Source organism: Pongo abelii, chromosome 2 (assembly GCF_028885655.2).
Source record: "Pongo abelii isolate AG06213 chromosome 2, NHGRI_mPonAbe1-v2.0_pri, whole genome shotgun sequence".
Lineage (NCBI taxonomy): Eukaryota > Metazoa > Chordata > Mammalia > Primates > Hominidae > Pongo > Pongo abelii.
In genome coordinates, this window is record NC_085928.1 from 180,084,333 (window position 1) to 180,101,745 (window position 17,413).

Consider the following 17,413-nt stretch of genomic DNA (forward strand, 5'->3'; position numbering starts at 1 on the left):
ACAATGAACCATGATTGAGCCACTGCACTTCAGCCTGGGTGACAGAGTGAGACCCTATCTCAAAAATTAAATAACTAAATAAATAAATTAATTAATTTAAAAAGAAGATCATTACTTCAACATATTCATTCCACAGAGACATAAAAAGTTTAGAGCTGAAAAATTTCAAAGTTAACAGAGATAAAGTTCTCATTTTATAAATACGGGGAAAAAAAAGTCCAATAAAGTTAACTGTAGAGAATGACAGGGCAAGTTAGAAGAAACCTGAATTTAACTGACCATCATCTTTATAAATTAATACATGAAAATTAGCCTTTATTTGTAAATGAAATAATACATAGAGGTTTTATCAAAAATACCAAGGAATATTATTACTATCTCATTTTTTATTTTTTACCAGAAGATTGAGAACTATTATATTACAAATAAGAAGCCAAGGATGACCCTAAAATATCCATTTCTGCCATATGCAGTCTAAAATATTATGAAGAATACCAGAATACAGCAATATCATGCAAAGTAACACTCTAACTCAATTCTTTTCATTTAAAATGTACTCACTCTAATTCATTCTTGTCAAATTTATTGTGGTGTAACTTACATACAATAAAACAAAACAATGAGTTTTGACATATGTTTATGCCATATAATTACTACCCCAACCAATATACAGAACATCACCTTAACCATGAAAGTTCACTCATGCCCCTTCCCAATCAATCTCCTCCTACTTTCTACCCCAGATACCACTAATCTTATTGTTTTTCACTATAGTTTTTCCTGTTCTAGAATTTCATATAATGGAATCATAGAGTATGTATCCCTCATACCAAGGTTCTTTTGCTAAACATCATGTTTTTTAAGATTCATCAGTGTTTCTGAGCAGTATTCCACTGTAAGAATATATCAAGGCCAGGCGTGGTGGCTCACGCCTGCAATCCCAGCACTTTGGGAGGCTGAGGAGGGCAGATCACCTGAGGTCAGGAGTTCAAGAACAGCCTGGCTAGCATGGTGAAACCCTGTTTCTACTTTAAAAAAAAAAAAAAAAGAAAAAAAAAATTAGCCAGGCGTAGTAGTACGCGCCTGTAATTCCAGCTACTCGGGAGGCTGAGGCAGGAGAATCACTTGAACCCAGGAGGTGGAGGTTGCAGTGAGCCGAGATGGTGCCACTGTACTCCAGCTTGGTCAATAAGAGCAAAACTCTGTCTCAAAAAAAAAAAAAAAAAAAGAATATATCAAAATGTGTTTATCCACTCAGCAGTTAAAGGACATTTGGTTGTTTCCACTTTGGGGCTATTCTGAGTACCGCTGCTATAAACATTCATTTACATGTCTTTATGTGTTTTCACGTCTCTCAGGGTAAACATAAGGAGTAGAACTGCTGAGTCACACGTTACATGTATGTTTCACTTTAAGAGGAACTGTCAAACTGTTTTCCAACGTGTGGCTATACCATTTTACCCTCTCACCAGCAATGTATGAGAGTCTGGATGCTCCGCATTCTCACCAATATATAGTATTAGCAGTCTTCTTCATTTCAGCCATTCTAGTGAGTGTATGGTGATACTCATTGTGGTTTTGATTTGCATTTCTGTAATGATTAATCTCACTGTGTCACCCAGACTGGAAGGCAATGGCACTATCATAGTTCACTGCAGCCTCAATCTCCCAGGTTTGAGCAATCCTCCTGCCTCAGCCTCCTGAAAAGCTGGAATTACAGCCACATAGCACCACACTTAAATAATTTTTTTTTATTTTTAGTAAAGACCGGGTCTTACTATTTTGCCCAGGCTGGTCTTTAACGCCTGAGTTCACGCAATCCTCCTACCTGGGCCTCCAAAAAGTGCTGGGATTACAGGCATGAGCCACTGCACCTGACCAATTTTTTAAATTTTAAATGTGTCTAGTTTAATTCACTTTCAAACTTAAAATCCATCTTGACTTAGTTATTACATAAGGAATACTGCAAAGGAATCTAAGCAAAAGAATATATCTCACATGAGAAATAAATCTGCTTTATGATAAAACTAAACATAGAAAGTCATTAACAAAAACTCTCATTAACCTTGACCAACCAATGTCAAATAACCTAAATATCTGTGTTTAATGGTATTATAATTTTTACAGAACAAAAAACATTTTCTTGAAGTTCTCATTGTATTTTATTAAATTTCAATCTGAAATGCATGACAAAGAGCACTGAAACCATCAGTAACTTAAACACAAATGCAATGCTTAACTTTAACCTGAGGATCCAGATCTCAAGTAACACATTATGAAGCTAGACAAGCTCACCTGAGTAGCTGCAGACTGACAGGAAGATGACGATGACGACGAGACAACAGGAATGTCAGACTGTACAGCAGCCACAGTGGTAGCGGGTGTGAAAATCAGCTGTACAGACAGAAAACCAAAAAAATACCCTAAGACAAAAGAACATGTCCCACACACAATGTGTAGCAGGCAAGAGAGACTGAAATTTGTGACAGAAAGACAATGCAGTTTAGGATTACCTCCTCAGCAAAAGGTTCTACATGACAAAGAGAAGTTTCTGATAATAGAGAACTCAAAAAAAATCATAAACATTTTTGAAACAGCTCATGATTCTGATGAGTGCAAAAAAAAGCAGTACTCAAAAAAGAAAATATATTTTGGTGATATGAAATTCTCAGACCAAATTGTGTCTCAAATAAGCTATTATGGTTAAATTTTTCCTAGCTCAAAACAACTGTGGCAGGATTCCTAAAATGGGAAGTTAAAGTAAACAACTACAGTCACTATTTTGGGACACAAATTAAATTTCAGTGAGAAACAAAAAGAAACACCAAAAAAGTCTTTTCAGTTCTTTTTATCATAAGGATAACTATGCCACATACTATACTCCAATATTTCACTTAGCTACAAAGGATCTAAAGGACAAATCCAGGTTGCCCTTTCATTTTAAAACTATTTGTAAAGAAATATTCATTCTATGGCCAGGCACGGTGGCTCACGCCTGTAATCCCAGAACTTTGGAAGGCCAAGGCAGGTGGATCACTGGAGGTCAGGAGTTCAAGACCAGCCTGGCCAACACAGTGAAACCCCATCTCTACTTAAAATACAAAAATTAGCCGGGTGTGGTGGCTCATGCCTGTAATCCCAGCTACTTAAGAGGCTGAGGCAGGAGAATCCCTTGAACCCAGGAGGTAGAGGTTGCAGTCAGCTGAGATCATGCCACTGAACTGTAGCCTGGGTGACAGAGCAAGACTCCATCTCAAAAAAAAAGAAATATTCATTCTAAAAGTCAATGTCACACGTCAAAATTCAACAACAAAAGAGCCTGCAAAAAAATCTTCACATCAAAAAACAAAGACATTTAATTTTTTTACTTATCACTTTCCTTTTTTTCCTTTTCTTTTTCTTTTTTTTTTTTTTTTTGGTGAGACGGAGTCTCTGTCACCCAGGCTGGAGTGCAGTCATGCGATCTCAGCTCACTGCAACCTCTGCCTCCTGGGTTCAAGCGATTCTCCTGCCTCAGCTTCCCAAGTAGCTGGGAATACAGGCATATGCCACAACGCCCGGCTAATTTTTGTTTTATTAGTAGAGACGGGGTTTCACCATGTTGGCCAGGCTGGTCTTGAACTCCTGACCTCAAGTGATCCACCCACCTCAGCCTCCCAAAGTGCTGAGATTACAGGCATGAGTAATTTTTTGTATTTTTAATAGAGACAGGGTTTCTCCATGTTGGTCAGGCTGGTTTTGAACTCCCAACCTCAGGTGATCCACCTGCCTCCCAAAGTGCTGGGATTACAGGCATGAGCCACCGCGCCCAGCCAAATACCATTAATTTCTAAGGCAATACAATCCACTCAGAGATAAACCAATTCAATTTAGTAAATTTGACAGTTGTTTCAAAGAATGTGTAAATACTTTATTTCAAAATTGTATCAAGGGTTATTCAGTTCCTCTTGCTATCTAAATTAAAATGTTCAACCAAATGCGGATCCAAAAAAACTAGAAAAATTAAACGACAAATTAAGTGACCTTTTAAACTTCAGTTTCTTTGATACACTAAATCTAAGTAAATTCAACAACAAAGTACAATGATGAGCCCTCCATATCTATGGAAGGCTCTGTGGTTCGTCATTCAACTATAGATCAAAACAATATTCATTTAAAAAAAAATAGCTGCATCTGCATTGAACATGTACAAATTTTTCTCGTCATTATTCCCTAAACAATATAGTATAACAGTTACTTAAATGATGTTCATATTATACTAAATATATGTAATGATGACATAAAGTATATGAGAGAATATACATAGGTTATATGCAAACACTATGCCTTGAGCATCCTCAGATTTGGGTCTTCTAGGGGACAGAGAGGGTGGGGCCTGGCAACAATCCACCACAGACACCAAGGGACAAATGGTATAACTTTCCTGAAAAGGTAATTTCCAGTACCAACACCCTGAAAGGACTAAACCTAAAAAGAAGATATTCAATTTAGTTTGACCCATATGAAACTGCTAATTTTAGAGTTCAAAAATAGCCAAATAGCAACCATCTCAAATGGTTCAACCTAATTTTAAAGCATAGTATGAGTTAAATGATTGGAAACTTTGCAATTTTAGATAGAAAACTAAAGATCCAAGCCAGGTGTGGTGGTTCATGTCTGTAATCCCAGCATTCTGGGAGGTGAGGCAGGTGGATCACGAGGTCAGGAGTTTGAGACCAGCCAGGCCAAGATGGTGAAACCGCGTCTCTACTAAAAATACAAAAATTAGCTGGGTGTGGTGGCAGGCACCTGTAATCCCAGCTACTTGGGAGGCTGAGGTGGGAGAATCACTTGAACCCGGGAGGCAGAGGTTGCAGTGAGCAGAGATCGCGCCATTGCACTCTACCCTGGGTGACAGAGTGAGACTTCACCTCAAAAAACAATAACAACAACAACAACAACAACAAAAACTGGAGATCCAGATATATATTCAGTCCATTGGACAAAAAAGAATATAAATATATATTAGGGACAATGCTTTTGTCTAGCTTCTTGTAAAGACATCAAATAAAATACATGTCAACCAATTTCTATATTCCTTAAAGAAGCTCAACAATTAAATTAGGAAATCAGTAGATACTCAAATACAGAATAACCAAATTAACATTCCTATATTCATAAAAGATCAAAATGAACACAAGAACACAAATAACCTTGCAGAATTTGAGATGGGAAAAACCAAAGTTAAGAATCATCTGGGAGACTATCCGGAACTCCAATATAGAATTCAGAAAATCCTAGGATACAAATTATACTTTAACAACGAAGTTTTTTTAACATCTCTATTTCACCAAATCTAAGTTGACAAAAACAGGCAATGATTTTATGGACCACTGTAAGTACCAAGATGCCATCAGTTATAAAATGCATCCAAATTTCAGAGATGTTAAAATATGAAAAAAAGGTTTTCAATGAATTTGATATTAAAAAATAATCACTCTTACGTAACTGAATCTCTATTAGCTTCCCAATGTAATAATTACTATTTGATACCAAGAAGACCTATTAATTAAAAGTAGAATCTTTCATGACATAAATGTACAAGAGCTGAAGGCACGCCCGCATGCACACACACACAATTAAACATTTCTTAAATATTAAAAATACCTCTTATTGTATCAAATCAAGAAACATTTTGATCTCTCAAGTCCTTAAACACTGAAAAAATTTGGTTGCTCATATCTTACCATTTGAGCTCGGAGATACATTTGAGCTTGGCTTGCCGTTAGGGTAGGGGAAGTACTCCCTAGTAACATAGTCTGTTGGGTAATACTGCCGCTGGTAGAACTGGAAGCCTGGGAACGGCTTATTAACTGTGCAGGTGTAGGAGAAGTGGAGAGGTTGATCTAAGGAAGAAAACATATTAGGTCATAGGCTTCCATTTCTTGCTTCCATGTTACTGAATTTCACACCAAGCTGCAGTTAGGCAATCAATGGTATAAATTGTGGCTAAGGAACCCAAAGGAGAAGCCTTTATCTTTGACAGACCCCCTCATTTCTTTGGGCAGTTATTTGCACATATGCAAACAATGGCATGGATTGGTTAGTAATCAGGGCAATTTTTTTTTTTTTTTTTTTTTTTTTAAGATGGAGTTTCGCTCTTGTTGCCCAGACTGGAGTGCAAGTGCACGATTTTGGCTCACCACAACCTCCGCCTCCTGGGTTCAAGTGATTCTCCTGCCTAGGCCTCCCAAGTAGCTGGGATTACAGGCATACGCCACCACACCCGGCTAATTTTGTATTTTTATTAGAGACGGGGTTTTTCCATGTTGGTCAGGCTGGTCTCGAACTCCTGACCTCAGGTTATCCACCCACCTCAGCCTCCCAAAGTGCTAGGATTACAGGCGTGAGCCACTGCACCCGGCCACAATTTTTAAGGATAGCTACAACGTGTTTCAATAAGATTTCTAGTATCTTAAAATATCATTTCCACTACCTCCGAAAAATTAGGGCCAGTGCTCACTTCTGCAGCACATATACTAAAACTGGAACAATATAGGGAAGATTAGCATGGCTCCTGCCCAAAAATGACATGCAAATTCATGAAGCTTTCCATTAGTTTTAATAGAGGATTTTGTATGTTCTCAACACTAAGAAATGATCAATGTTTGAGACGATGGATATGCCACTCTGATTTGATCACTATACATGATATACATGTATTCAAATATCACCCTGTATCCCATAAATATGTATAGTTATTATGTGTCAATTAAAAATTAAAAAATAGAGCTACTGTTTCATTTTAATACTCCACATAACTTAAAACATCCTAATCAACAGTTTATTCTGTCACATTCTGAGGAGTTTGTGAACAAAAATTAAAACACAGAGAATCTATTCACATATATAAAGACATACATGTAACACATAACCAGTGTAAAGTTGTAACTCAAAAGCTCTCAAGCAAAAGAAAATAATACTTCTCAAACAGATGGAAAAATCCTGAATATTAGCTACAAAATTAAATTATAAACACTAAAGTTTAAAACTTCTGTTAAAAGAATAAACTACAGCATTGTTGGCCGGGCGCAGTGGCTCACGCCTGTAATCCCAGCACTTTGGGAGGCCGAGGCGGGCGGATTACAAGGTCAGGAGATCGAGACCATCCTGGCTAACATGGTGAAACCCCGTCTCTACTAAAAAAATAAAATATAAAAAAATTAGCCGGGTGTGGTGGTGGATGCCTGTAGTCCCAGCTACTCGGGAGGCTGAGGCAGAAGAATGGTGTGAACCTGGGAAGCGGAGCTTGCAGTGAGCCGAGATTGCGCCACTGCACTCCAGCCTGGGCAACAGAGCGACACTCCATCTAAAAAAAAAAAAAAGAAAAAAAAAACCCCAATAAACTAGTGCATTGTTAACCTCTAGAAGGATGCATAAGAAACTAGTAACTGGTTGTATCTATAAAGAGACATTGGAGTGGGGTAGCTAGGGTAATAGGGAAAAGAAAAAGGATACTCTTTTTTATCTTTCTAATTTTAGACCACATGCATATATTACCCATTTTAAAAATAAATAATATTTTTGGCCGGGTGAGGTGGCTCAAGCCTATAATCCCAGCACTTTGGGAGGCTGAGGTGGGCGGATCACGAGGTCAGGAGTTTGAGACCAGCCTGACCAACACAGTGAAATCCCATCTCTACTAAAAATACAAAAATTAGCCAGGTGTGATGGCACGCACCTGTAATCCCAGCTACTCAGGAGGCTGAGGCAGGAGAATCGCTTGAACCCGGGAGGCGGAGGTTGCAGTGACCCAAGATCGCGCCACTACACTCCAATCTGGGCGACAGAGCGAGACTCTGTCTCAAATAGTAATACTAATAATACTAATAATAATAATAATATTTTTAAAGAGAGAATAATACCCAACCTCAAATCATTTTTGTGGAACAAAGCACAGAATACAATTAATAAATATTTTATTAGAAAATAAGAATACTTTATTGGACTTCTTATTCAAGCAGCAAGGCAGACTGGACTAATACATCCATGTGACCAAACAGTATCACTGAAATGCTAGATCAACATGAAAAAATTAGAATATACAGCTGAACTCCAAAAGGGAGAGATAAGCTGGGAGAGGAAATTCCTGGTGCCAGAAAGCAAGAAACTCAAAGCCAGAGAGATGCCACCTCAGCTGACACTAAGGCAGTCTATAAGGGTATCTTGGGTCTATAGAGCCAGAAGATCCACCTTTGTGCTTATTTCAGGGGAGGGCTACAAATCAAATCCCTATTTTGAGCCAAAATCCTGAAAAGAGCTGCCCAATATGTAAAAAGGAGCTGGAAAAGCTCCACCCATACATTCTGAGAAACAGCAAAGAAGCTTGCATCTGCCCTGCTCCTAGTGGAAGCAGGTAAGGAGGCACCTATGAGAATCAAAACTCCAGGCTTACACCAGGTAGAGGTATAGAATCCACATCCATACTCCCTGTACGGTTCCATAACCCAGCCCAAGACATTAACATCTGAACTAACCCAGGACACTTGTTAAACTGAATGGTGACTGGAGGAAGCTGAGTGAAGTCTATATAGGAGGACCTCTCTGTACTAGTTTTGCATCTTCCTATGATTTAGAGGAATTTAATTTATAATTATTTTAAAATAAAAAAGTTTAAAAAACTATACAGTAGGCACATGACAGCTGGTTATCTAATTCTCTAAATGTATATATATCACATATTTTTATTTTAATATTTAAAGGTATAAATCAATGCATAAATACCACTAATACAATACAGAATTATTCTGTAATTTTTTTGTTTGTTTTTTGTTTTGTTTTGTTTTTTTGAGACAGAGTCTTGCTCTGTCTCCCAGGCTGGAGTGCAGTGGTGTGACCTCGGCTCACTGCAACCTCCGCCTCCCAGGTTCACATCATTCTCCTGCCTCAGCCTCCTGAATAGCTGGGACTACAGGTGCCCACCACCATGCCCGGCTAATTTTTTTTTTTTTTTTTGTATTTTTAGTAGAGAGGGGGTTTCATCGTGTTAGGCAGGATGGTCTCAATCTCCTGACCTCACGATCCCTCCCCCTCATCCTTCCAAAGTGCTGGGATTACAGGCGTGAGCCACCGTGCCCGGCCTATTCTGTAATTTAGATCCTATTCCTAACACATCACTGAAACTACCTTAACAATAGTCACCAACATCTAACTGACAAATTCAGTGGATTCTTTTCAGACCATTCCCTCTCAGTCTTCTTTACCAGCTCTTCTTTTGCACCCACTCCCAAAATGTTCATGCTCTGCCTTTGACACTTTTCTTCTCTTTGAGACAGGGTCTCCCTCTGTCACCCAGGCTGGGGTGCAGTGGAGTGATCATGGCTCACTGTAGCCCCAATTTCCTGGACTCAGATGATCCTTCCACCTCAGCCTCCTGAGTAGCTGGGACTACAGGCATGCATCACCACACCCGGCTAATCTTTGTTATTTTTTGTAGAGACAGAGTTTCATCATGTTGCCCAAGCTTGCCTCAAACTCCTGGGCTCAAGCGATACCCCCACCTCAGCCTCCCAAAGTGCTGGGATTACCAGCATGAGCCACTGCACCAGACCACACTTTTCTTCTTGAATTCCTAGGTTATCGTATCTACTTCCACAGTTTCAAACAATTCAATCCTGATGACTCTTGATTCTTAACTATAAACCCTTTTTTGAAGTTCCAGATCCAAATACCTACAGAACACATCTTTCTGGGTATCTTTTACCAGCTCAAACTCAGCATGCTCAAACAGCAAACTAATTATTCCTTTTAAAACAGCTTCTCCTCAAATGGCACTGGCATTTTCTAAAATTCTCCAAGACACAATATCTCGAAGTCATCCTGATGCTTCCCTCTCCTTTACCACACACACAGAATCAGTCACGTGTCTTTTTTCTAATACATCTTTTTGTCTCCTAATTTCCATTTTGATTTTTCATCACTTAGTTTGAGACTTTGGGCCCATGTTATTTCTGGCTTGATTACTTTAATATCTGCAAACTGATACCTCTTACTGGAATCTTGTCACCTTCTACTTGCCAGATAATCTTTCCCTGATTATTAATATTAATTACCCATTTAAGAATCTTCTGAGGCTGGGCGCGGTGGCTCACGCCTGTAATCCCAGCACTTTGGGAGGCCGAGGCGGGCGGATCATGAGGTCAGGAGATCAAGACCATCCTGGATAACACGGTGAAACCCCATCTCTACTAAAAATACAAAAAAATAGCTGGGCATGGTGGCAGGCGCCTGTAATCCCAGCTACTGGGAAGGCCAAGGCAGGAGAATGGTGTGAACTTGGGAGGCAGAGTTTGCAGTGAGCCGAGATTGAGCCACTGCACTCCAGCCTGGGTGACAGAGCAAGACTCCGTCTCCAAAAAAAAAATCTTCTGGATAAAGTTAAACCTTCCCTGACAACCTCTCTAGCATCATCTCCTCCCACTCCACACACAACCTTCCCATTACCATAGCAAGGTATGTGTAGTATCACGATCTCAGTCCTCTATGGCACTGGCGATGATATTCCAGACTAGATTGAGCATCCTTGCCACCGCCATGCCCCAGCCCATCTGCAGCTACATAGTGAACAACTCCTTCTCAAAAATCACCTGCTCTAATAAGCTTTTTCAGGCATTACCATATCCCAAAGCAGAACTGACTATTCCCCCTCTTTTTTGCCTAATTGTTACCGTCCATATACTTTTAGCATATATTTCTATCTCATCCTTCTAAATAATAATTTCTTTAAGGGTGGGGGCCATGTGTTACTCATTTTCACATATCCAGTATCTACGAAATGTCTTCATTCAATACGTTTATTAAGTTAATTAATGTCATGTTATTTTAAGGCATATTTCATATTTTAAAGCATAGTCATGCAATATTTAAGCTTTGCTCCAGAGATTAAATCACCAACAGGGAAGAACTGGACCCAAGTTTTTCTGACTCATGTATTTTGGCATTCGGGGTGCTTTTTTAATATCCTGACAGCTCCCTAGTTCAGGTTACTCTGCAGTAATAATGCCTTAGAACTTTTTTTTCAGTTGGCGATTCTTTCGAAAAACAGTAAGAAAGAAATGTACTCTTAGTAAGGATATTTACACATTCTTTAAAGAAAAATGTAATGAAAGTCTTCTTTAAAAAATGATCGGCTGATAGCTAACAAGCCAGAGAATGCTTTTTAAGGAAGTAGAGTACAAAGTACAAACAGAATGCTTTTTTCTTAGAAAAGAGGAAGTAAGACAACTAGCAACTCCCCAACCACCTGTATTCTACTCTAAGTTGTGAGATCAAAGAACAAGTGTTGTGTCTACTTTTAAGTTCCACATAACAAGTAATATTTCAAAAGCAGCTATCTACTAATAACATCCAACTCATGAAGGCCAACAGAACAGTAGCCACCTCTGCAAGAAGTCCGTCTCCCTAGCTAGCCTAACTAAAAAACTGTCCTTCCTTTCCACAACTGATAAGGCTCTCCTTTTTCCTGTGTTGCTCTGCTGACCTAAACCAGATGTCTTTACCAGTTTCCATTATTTTCTCCATCAGTTCCATCCCAACACTCCTAATTCCCTTTCACTGAAGACCCTGACCAATCCTGTCACTTCATATCTCAAGTCACACTCCACAAAGAAACTCACTCACTGAGCCCGATTACTGCAAGCTGTCTCCCCACTGACACTAATTCTACGAGTCACCAGAAAGAAACAAGTCTTTCAGAAAAAGCCACTTAACTCCCAACCACCTGTTAATGTCCTCAAAAGGAATTTCCAACTGATTACTACCCATAGCCAAAGTCCATTTGAGAGTTGCCTCTACCGTTTGACTGATCAGAATCAATCAGGTATACCCTAAATAGAGAAACATTTCACATTAAAAGAGTGATGTATCTGTATTCAGTGGCATTAAAAGATTTTTATGTCCACTGCTGAGTAAAAAGACAGCAAAATAACATGTAGAGTATCATTCATATAGTTACATACAAATATCTGTGTGTGTATATGTATCACAAATGTGAAAAACATGTTAAGAAAGATGGCCAGGCATAGTGGCTCATGCCAGTAATCCCAGCACTTTGGGAAGCTGAGACAAGTGGATAGCTTGAGCTCAGGAGTTCGAGACCAGCCTGGTCAACATGATGAAACCCTGTATCTACCCAAAAATACAAAAAATTAGCCAGGCATTGTGGCGCACACCTGTCAGGGTCCCAGCTACTCAGGAGGCTGAGCTGGGAGGATCGCTTGAGCCTGGCAGGCGGAGGTTGCAGTGAGCCGAGATTGCAGCACTGCACTCCAACCTGGGTGACAGAGTGAGACCCTGTCTCAAAAAAAAAAAAGTTAAGAAAAATGACTGCATTGGATATACACACAATAACACATACTCATAACATGATATATGACTAGACTCAATATAGAAACACACACACCCATGCACCACTACCTGTGAGAACAGTCACCAAAATGTTAAAGGTGTATATATAATGCCTTCTAGGAGTAAAATCCGGTATTACTTTTTTTAAAGTTTTTAACTTTTCTATGTAGATATTAATTTTAGAATCAGAGAGGAAATGCTATTTTTCTCTTTAATGCTTACCTTAGTATATTAATTTGCTTTTATCATGTTAAAGCAGCTTATAAATAGTATTGCCTCATTATTTAGTGGGAACTGCTATGTGGTATTTCAAATATCAGTAGTGTAAAATGCTATATAGAAATTTTATTTTTATTTTATTAAGAAAAGAGATGGGGTCTATGTAGTTCAGGCTGGTCTCAAACTTCTGGGCTCAAGTGATTCTCCCATCTTGGCCTCCCAAAGTGCTGGGATTACAGGCGTGAGCCACCATATCCGGCCCTATGTAGAATTTTTTTTTTTTCTTGAGACGGAGTCTCGCTCTGCTGCCCGGACTGAAGTGTAGTGGCACAATCTCCGCTCACTGCAACCTCCGCCTCCTGGGTTCAAGTGCTTCTCTTGCCTCAGCCTCCTGAGTATCTGCGACCACAAGCGCCCACCACCACGCATGGCTAATTTTTGTATTCTTTTTTAAGTATTTATTGATCATTCTTAGGTGTTTCTCGGAGAGGTGGATATGGCAGGGTCATAGGATAATAGTGGAGAAAAGGTCAGCAGATAAACACATGAACAAAGGTCTCTGGTTTTCCTAGGCAGAGGTCCCTGCGGCCTTCCACAGTGTTTGTGTCCCTGGGTACTTGAGATTAGGGAGTGGTGATGACTCTTAACGAGCATGCTGCCTTCAAGCATCTGTTTAACAAAGCACATCTTGCACCGCCCTTAATCCATTTAACTCTGAGTTGACACAGCACATGTTTCAGAGAGCACGGGGCTGGGGGCAAGGCCATAGATCAACCGCATCCCAAGGCAGAAGAATTTCTCCTCCCAGACGGGGCGGCCGGGCAGAGGCGCTCATCACTTCCCAGACAGGGCGGCTGGGCAGAGGCGCTCCTCACTTCCCAGACGGGCGGCCGGGCAGAGAAGCTCCTCACCTCCCAGACAGGGGTGGCTAGGCAGAGGTGCTCCTCACTTCCCAGACGGGGCGGCCGGGCAGAGGCGCTCCTCACTTCCCAGACGGGGCGGCCACGTAGAGGCGCTCCTCACTTCCCAGACGGGGCGGCGGGGCAGAGGCGCTCCTTGCTTCCTCCCAGACGGGGTGGCAGCCGGGCAGAGGCGCTCCTCACCTCCCAGACAGGGTGGCCGGGCAGAGGCGCTCCTCACTTCCCAGACGGGGCGGCCGGGCAGAGGCGCTCCTCGCTTCCTCCCAGACAGGGCGGCCGGGCAGAGGCGCTCCTCACTTCCCAGACGGGGCGGCCAGCAGAGGCGCTCCTCACCTCCCAGACGGGGCGGCTGGGCAGAGGCGCTCCTCACTTCCCAGACGGGGCGGATGGGTAGAGGCGCTCAATTCCCAGATGGGGCAGCCGGGCAGAGGCGCTCCTCACTTCCTCCCAGACGAGGTGGCGGCCGGGCAGAGGCGCTCCTCACCTCCCAGACAGGGCGGCCAGGCAGAGGCGCTCCTCGCTTCCCAGACGTTGGGCGGCCGGGCAGAGGCGCTCCTCACTTCCCAGGCGGGGCAGCCAGCAGAGGCGCTCCTCACTTCCCAGAGGGGGCGGCCGGGCAGAGGGGCTCCTCACATCCCAGACGATGGGCGGCCAGGCAGAGACGCTCCTCACTTCCTAGACGGCGTGGCGGCAGGGCAGAGGCTGTAATCTTAGCACTTTGGGAGGCCAAGGCAGGCGGCTGGGAGGTGGAGGTTGCAGCGAGCCGAGATCACGCCACTGCACTCCAGCCTGGGCAACATTGAGCATTGAGTGAGCGAGACTCCGTCTGCAATCCCAGCACCTCGGGAGGCCGAGGCGGGCAGATCACTCGAGGCCAGGAGCTGGAGACCAGCGCGGTCAACACGGCGAAACCCCGTCTCCACCAAAAATACAAACACCAGTCAGGTGTGGCGGCGCGCAGGGGAATCACAGGAGCCCAAGGCAGGGAGGTTGCAGCGAGCTGGGATCACAGCAGTACAGTCCAGCTTCGGTAACAGAGGGAGATCGAAGAAAGGAGGAGAGGGAGACCAAAGAAAGAAAGGGGGGGGAGGGGGAGGGGGAGAGCTATTTTTGTATTCTTAATAGAGACGGGTTTCGCCATGTTGGCCAGGTCTGGAACTCCTGACCTGAAGCAATCCACCCGCCTCAGCCTCCCAAAGTGTTGGGATTATAGGTGTGAGCCATTGCATCTGGACTTTTAAGTAGTAATAGCTATCCATGAAGAATTTTCTTTTTAAGAGACTACATGTTTTTTTTTTTTGAGACAGAATCTCACTCTGTCGCGCAGGCTGGAGTGCAGTGGCGCCATCTTGGCTCACTGCAAACTCCGCCTCCCGGGTTCAAGCAATTCTCCTGCCTCAGCCTCCTGAGTAGCTGGGATTACAGGCGTGAGCCACCGTACCGGGCTGAGACTACGTGTTTTTAATAAATCAAAGAAATAAAATACCTATCCTATTTATTTTAGAAAAACATTACTTCTACTTTCTGCAATACAAGCTGGTGAAAATAAAACAAACATAAAAAACCTCACAGCCTCCCAATGTTTTCAGATTTTGACATCCTAGAAAGAAAACTTGCAATGTCAAAACAATTATAATATTGGAAATAATTTAAAATGTCCAGCAACAGGGATGGTTATATAAAATAAAATCCATTCACACTGTGCCACCCCACACAGCAGCTTAAGTGAGACTGGTATCTGTCTGCAAACATAAAAAGATCTCAAGACACACTGTTAAGGGAAAAAAACAAAATGCAGAATACCTGTGTTTACAATGTGTAAAAAAGAGTGCTAAATGCATATATGCACACTTCTCTATGACATATATGTCCATAATACATAGGGTAAGATCTGGAGGGGTATAGAACCAACTAAGAAGACAGAGGGACTGAAAGGGAAAGGAGGCTTTAGGGAACTTAATAACTTTTTTACTTTTTCTGTACTGTTGGAATATTTTACAAAAATGCAGTAAAGCTGCTTGCAACCATACAAATATTCAGGCTACAGTTTTATCTCACACTAGTATTAGGTTTTGGAAAAGGCTTCTACACCCAATCACTTAAAATTATATTTTAAAGAATCCTTGAAAACAATGAGTTCTGAAGCCTAAAAAAACTCCCTGAATGAGATAATAGAGGATGAGGACACTAGCAGTAGAAAACTGAGAATGACTGATTATAAGCAAATGATTTTCTCTCAGGTAAATTTACATCCCCTATATAATATAAATATATCAAATGGACTCTGATATGTGGCTGATGTGATTTGGACATTGTTTGAGAAAACTGAACAGTTTTAAGGTTCTTGATCTGAAAACAATCTCACTGACCCGCTGAATATACTCTCAGGAAATTTTTAAGAAGAAAATAACTAAAAATATATACAAATATGTATAATAAAATAGTCAATGCAAGTTTACTTATATTAGCAAAAACATGGAAAAATTAAAACCACCAGCAAGAGAAAAGTAGTTTTTAAAAATGGTAGAACATTATATACTCATTATAAATCGTATTTACAACCAATAAGTAAAGATAATAAAGAAACAAACCATTTGCTTATCCCTCCTACTAAACCCCACTGAAATAGCAATTAATACAGTAAAAAAGGATTGAGGAAACAATCAGACAAATCTAGACTATTGGAAATTCCATAAGGTAAGCTGACCTGAGCTCTTCAAACGTCATGAAAGAAAAAAAAGGAAGTCTATTTTTATATTAAAAGGAAAAAAGAGTCTTCAATGCAGTATGTGATCCTTAATTAAATACTCAATGCAGGCCAGGCACGGCGAGCCGAGATCGCGCCACTGCACTCCAGCCTGGGCGACAGAGACTCCATCTCAACAAAAAATCGAGGCAGGCGAATCACGAGGTCAGAAGTTCGAGACCAGCCTGCCAACATGATGAAACCCCATCTCCACTAAAAATACAAAAAATTAGCTGGACATAGTGGCAGGCACCTGTAATCCCAGCTACTTGGGAGGCTGAGGCAGGAGAAATCGCTTCAACCTGGCTGGCGGAGGTTGCAGTGAGCCAAGACCACGCTACTGCACTCAAACCTAGGCGACAGAGTGAGACTCCATCTCAAAAAAGAAAAATTTAAAAAAAGAAAAAAAAAACCTGATAGGCCAGGCACAGTGGCTCACACCTGTAATCCCAGCACTCTGGAAGGCCAAAGCAGGTGGATCACTTGAGCTCAGGAGTTCGAGACCGGCCTGGGCAACATGGCAAGACTTTGACACTACAGAAAATACAAAAATTAGTCAGGTGTGGTGGCACACGACTATAATCTCAGCTACTTGAGGGGCTGAGCAGGGAGGATCACTTGAGCCTGGGAGGCGGCAGTTGCAATAACCCATATTAGCACCACTGCACTCGAGCATAGACAACAAAGTGAGAACCTGTCTTGAAAAAAAAAAAAGTGAAAATAAAAGTAAAATAAAATCTGGGCCGGGCATGGCGGCTCACGCCTGTAATCCCAGCACCTTGGGAGGCCAAGGCAGGTGGATCACAAGGTCAGGAGATCGAGAACATCCTGGCTAACATGGTGAAACCCCGTCTCCACTAAAAATTAGCAGGCGTGGAGGCAGGCGCCTGCAGTCCCAGCTACTCGGAAGGCTGAGGCAGGAGAATGGCGTGAACCTGGGAGGCGGAGCTTGCAGTGAGCCGAGATCGCCCCACTGCACTCCAGCCTGGGAGACAGAGCGAGACTCCGTCTCAAAAAAAAAAAAAATCTGATAAATAGCATAACAGAGATCCAAAGTATTTTATCCATAATAGAAAAATGGAATATTAGTTTGAAAGAACAATGAGAAAACAAGAAAATGCTCTGAGAAATTAGAAATAGTGGC

General features: G+C 41.6%; 1 protein-coding gene and 1 non-coding gene across 12 annotated transcripts in view; one reads left to right on the forward strand and one right to left on the reverse strand.

Annotated features, from left to right (window-relative positions):
- The window catches only part of PHC3 (polyhomeotic homolog 3), a 95,216-nt gene that overhangs the window by 55,711 nt on the left and 22,092 nt on the right, over positions 1 to 17,413 (reverse strand). For 9 of the 11 annotated variants that reach the window (XR_008523201.2, XM_063721579.1, XM_009239515.4 and 6 more), the window contains 2 exon segments: positions 5,727 to 5,885; positions 2,296 to 2,394 (listed from right to left, as the gene is read on the reverse strand). The exons of the other annotated variants lie outside the window; for them this stretch is intronic. Coding sequence is in view for 8 of the 9 variants with exons in the window: in XM_063721579.1 (XP_063577649.1) it covers positions 2,296 to 2,394; positions 5,727 to 5,885 (258 nt within the window). In the remaining variant the exon portion in view is untranslated. 11 annotated transcript variants of the gene reach the window in all.
- LOC112132816 (U6 spliceosomal RNA) lies at positions 6,495 to 6,601 on the forward strand. Its single transcript, XR_002914536.1, has one exon. It is a non-coding gene; the product is annotated as a U6 spliceosomal RNA (small nuclear RNA).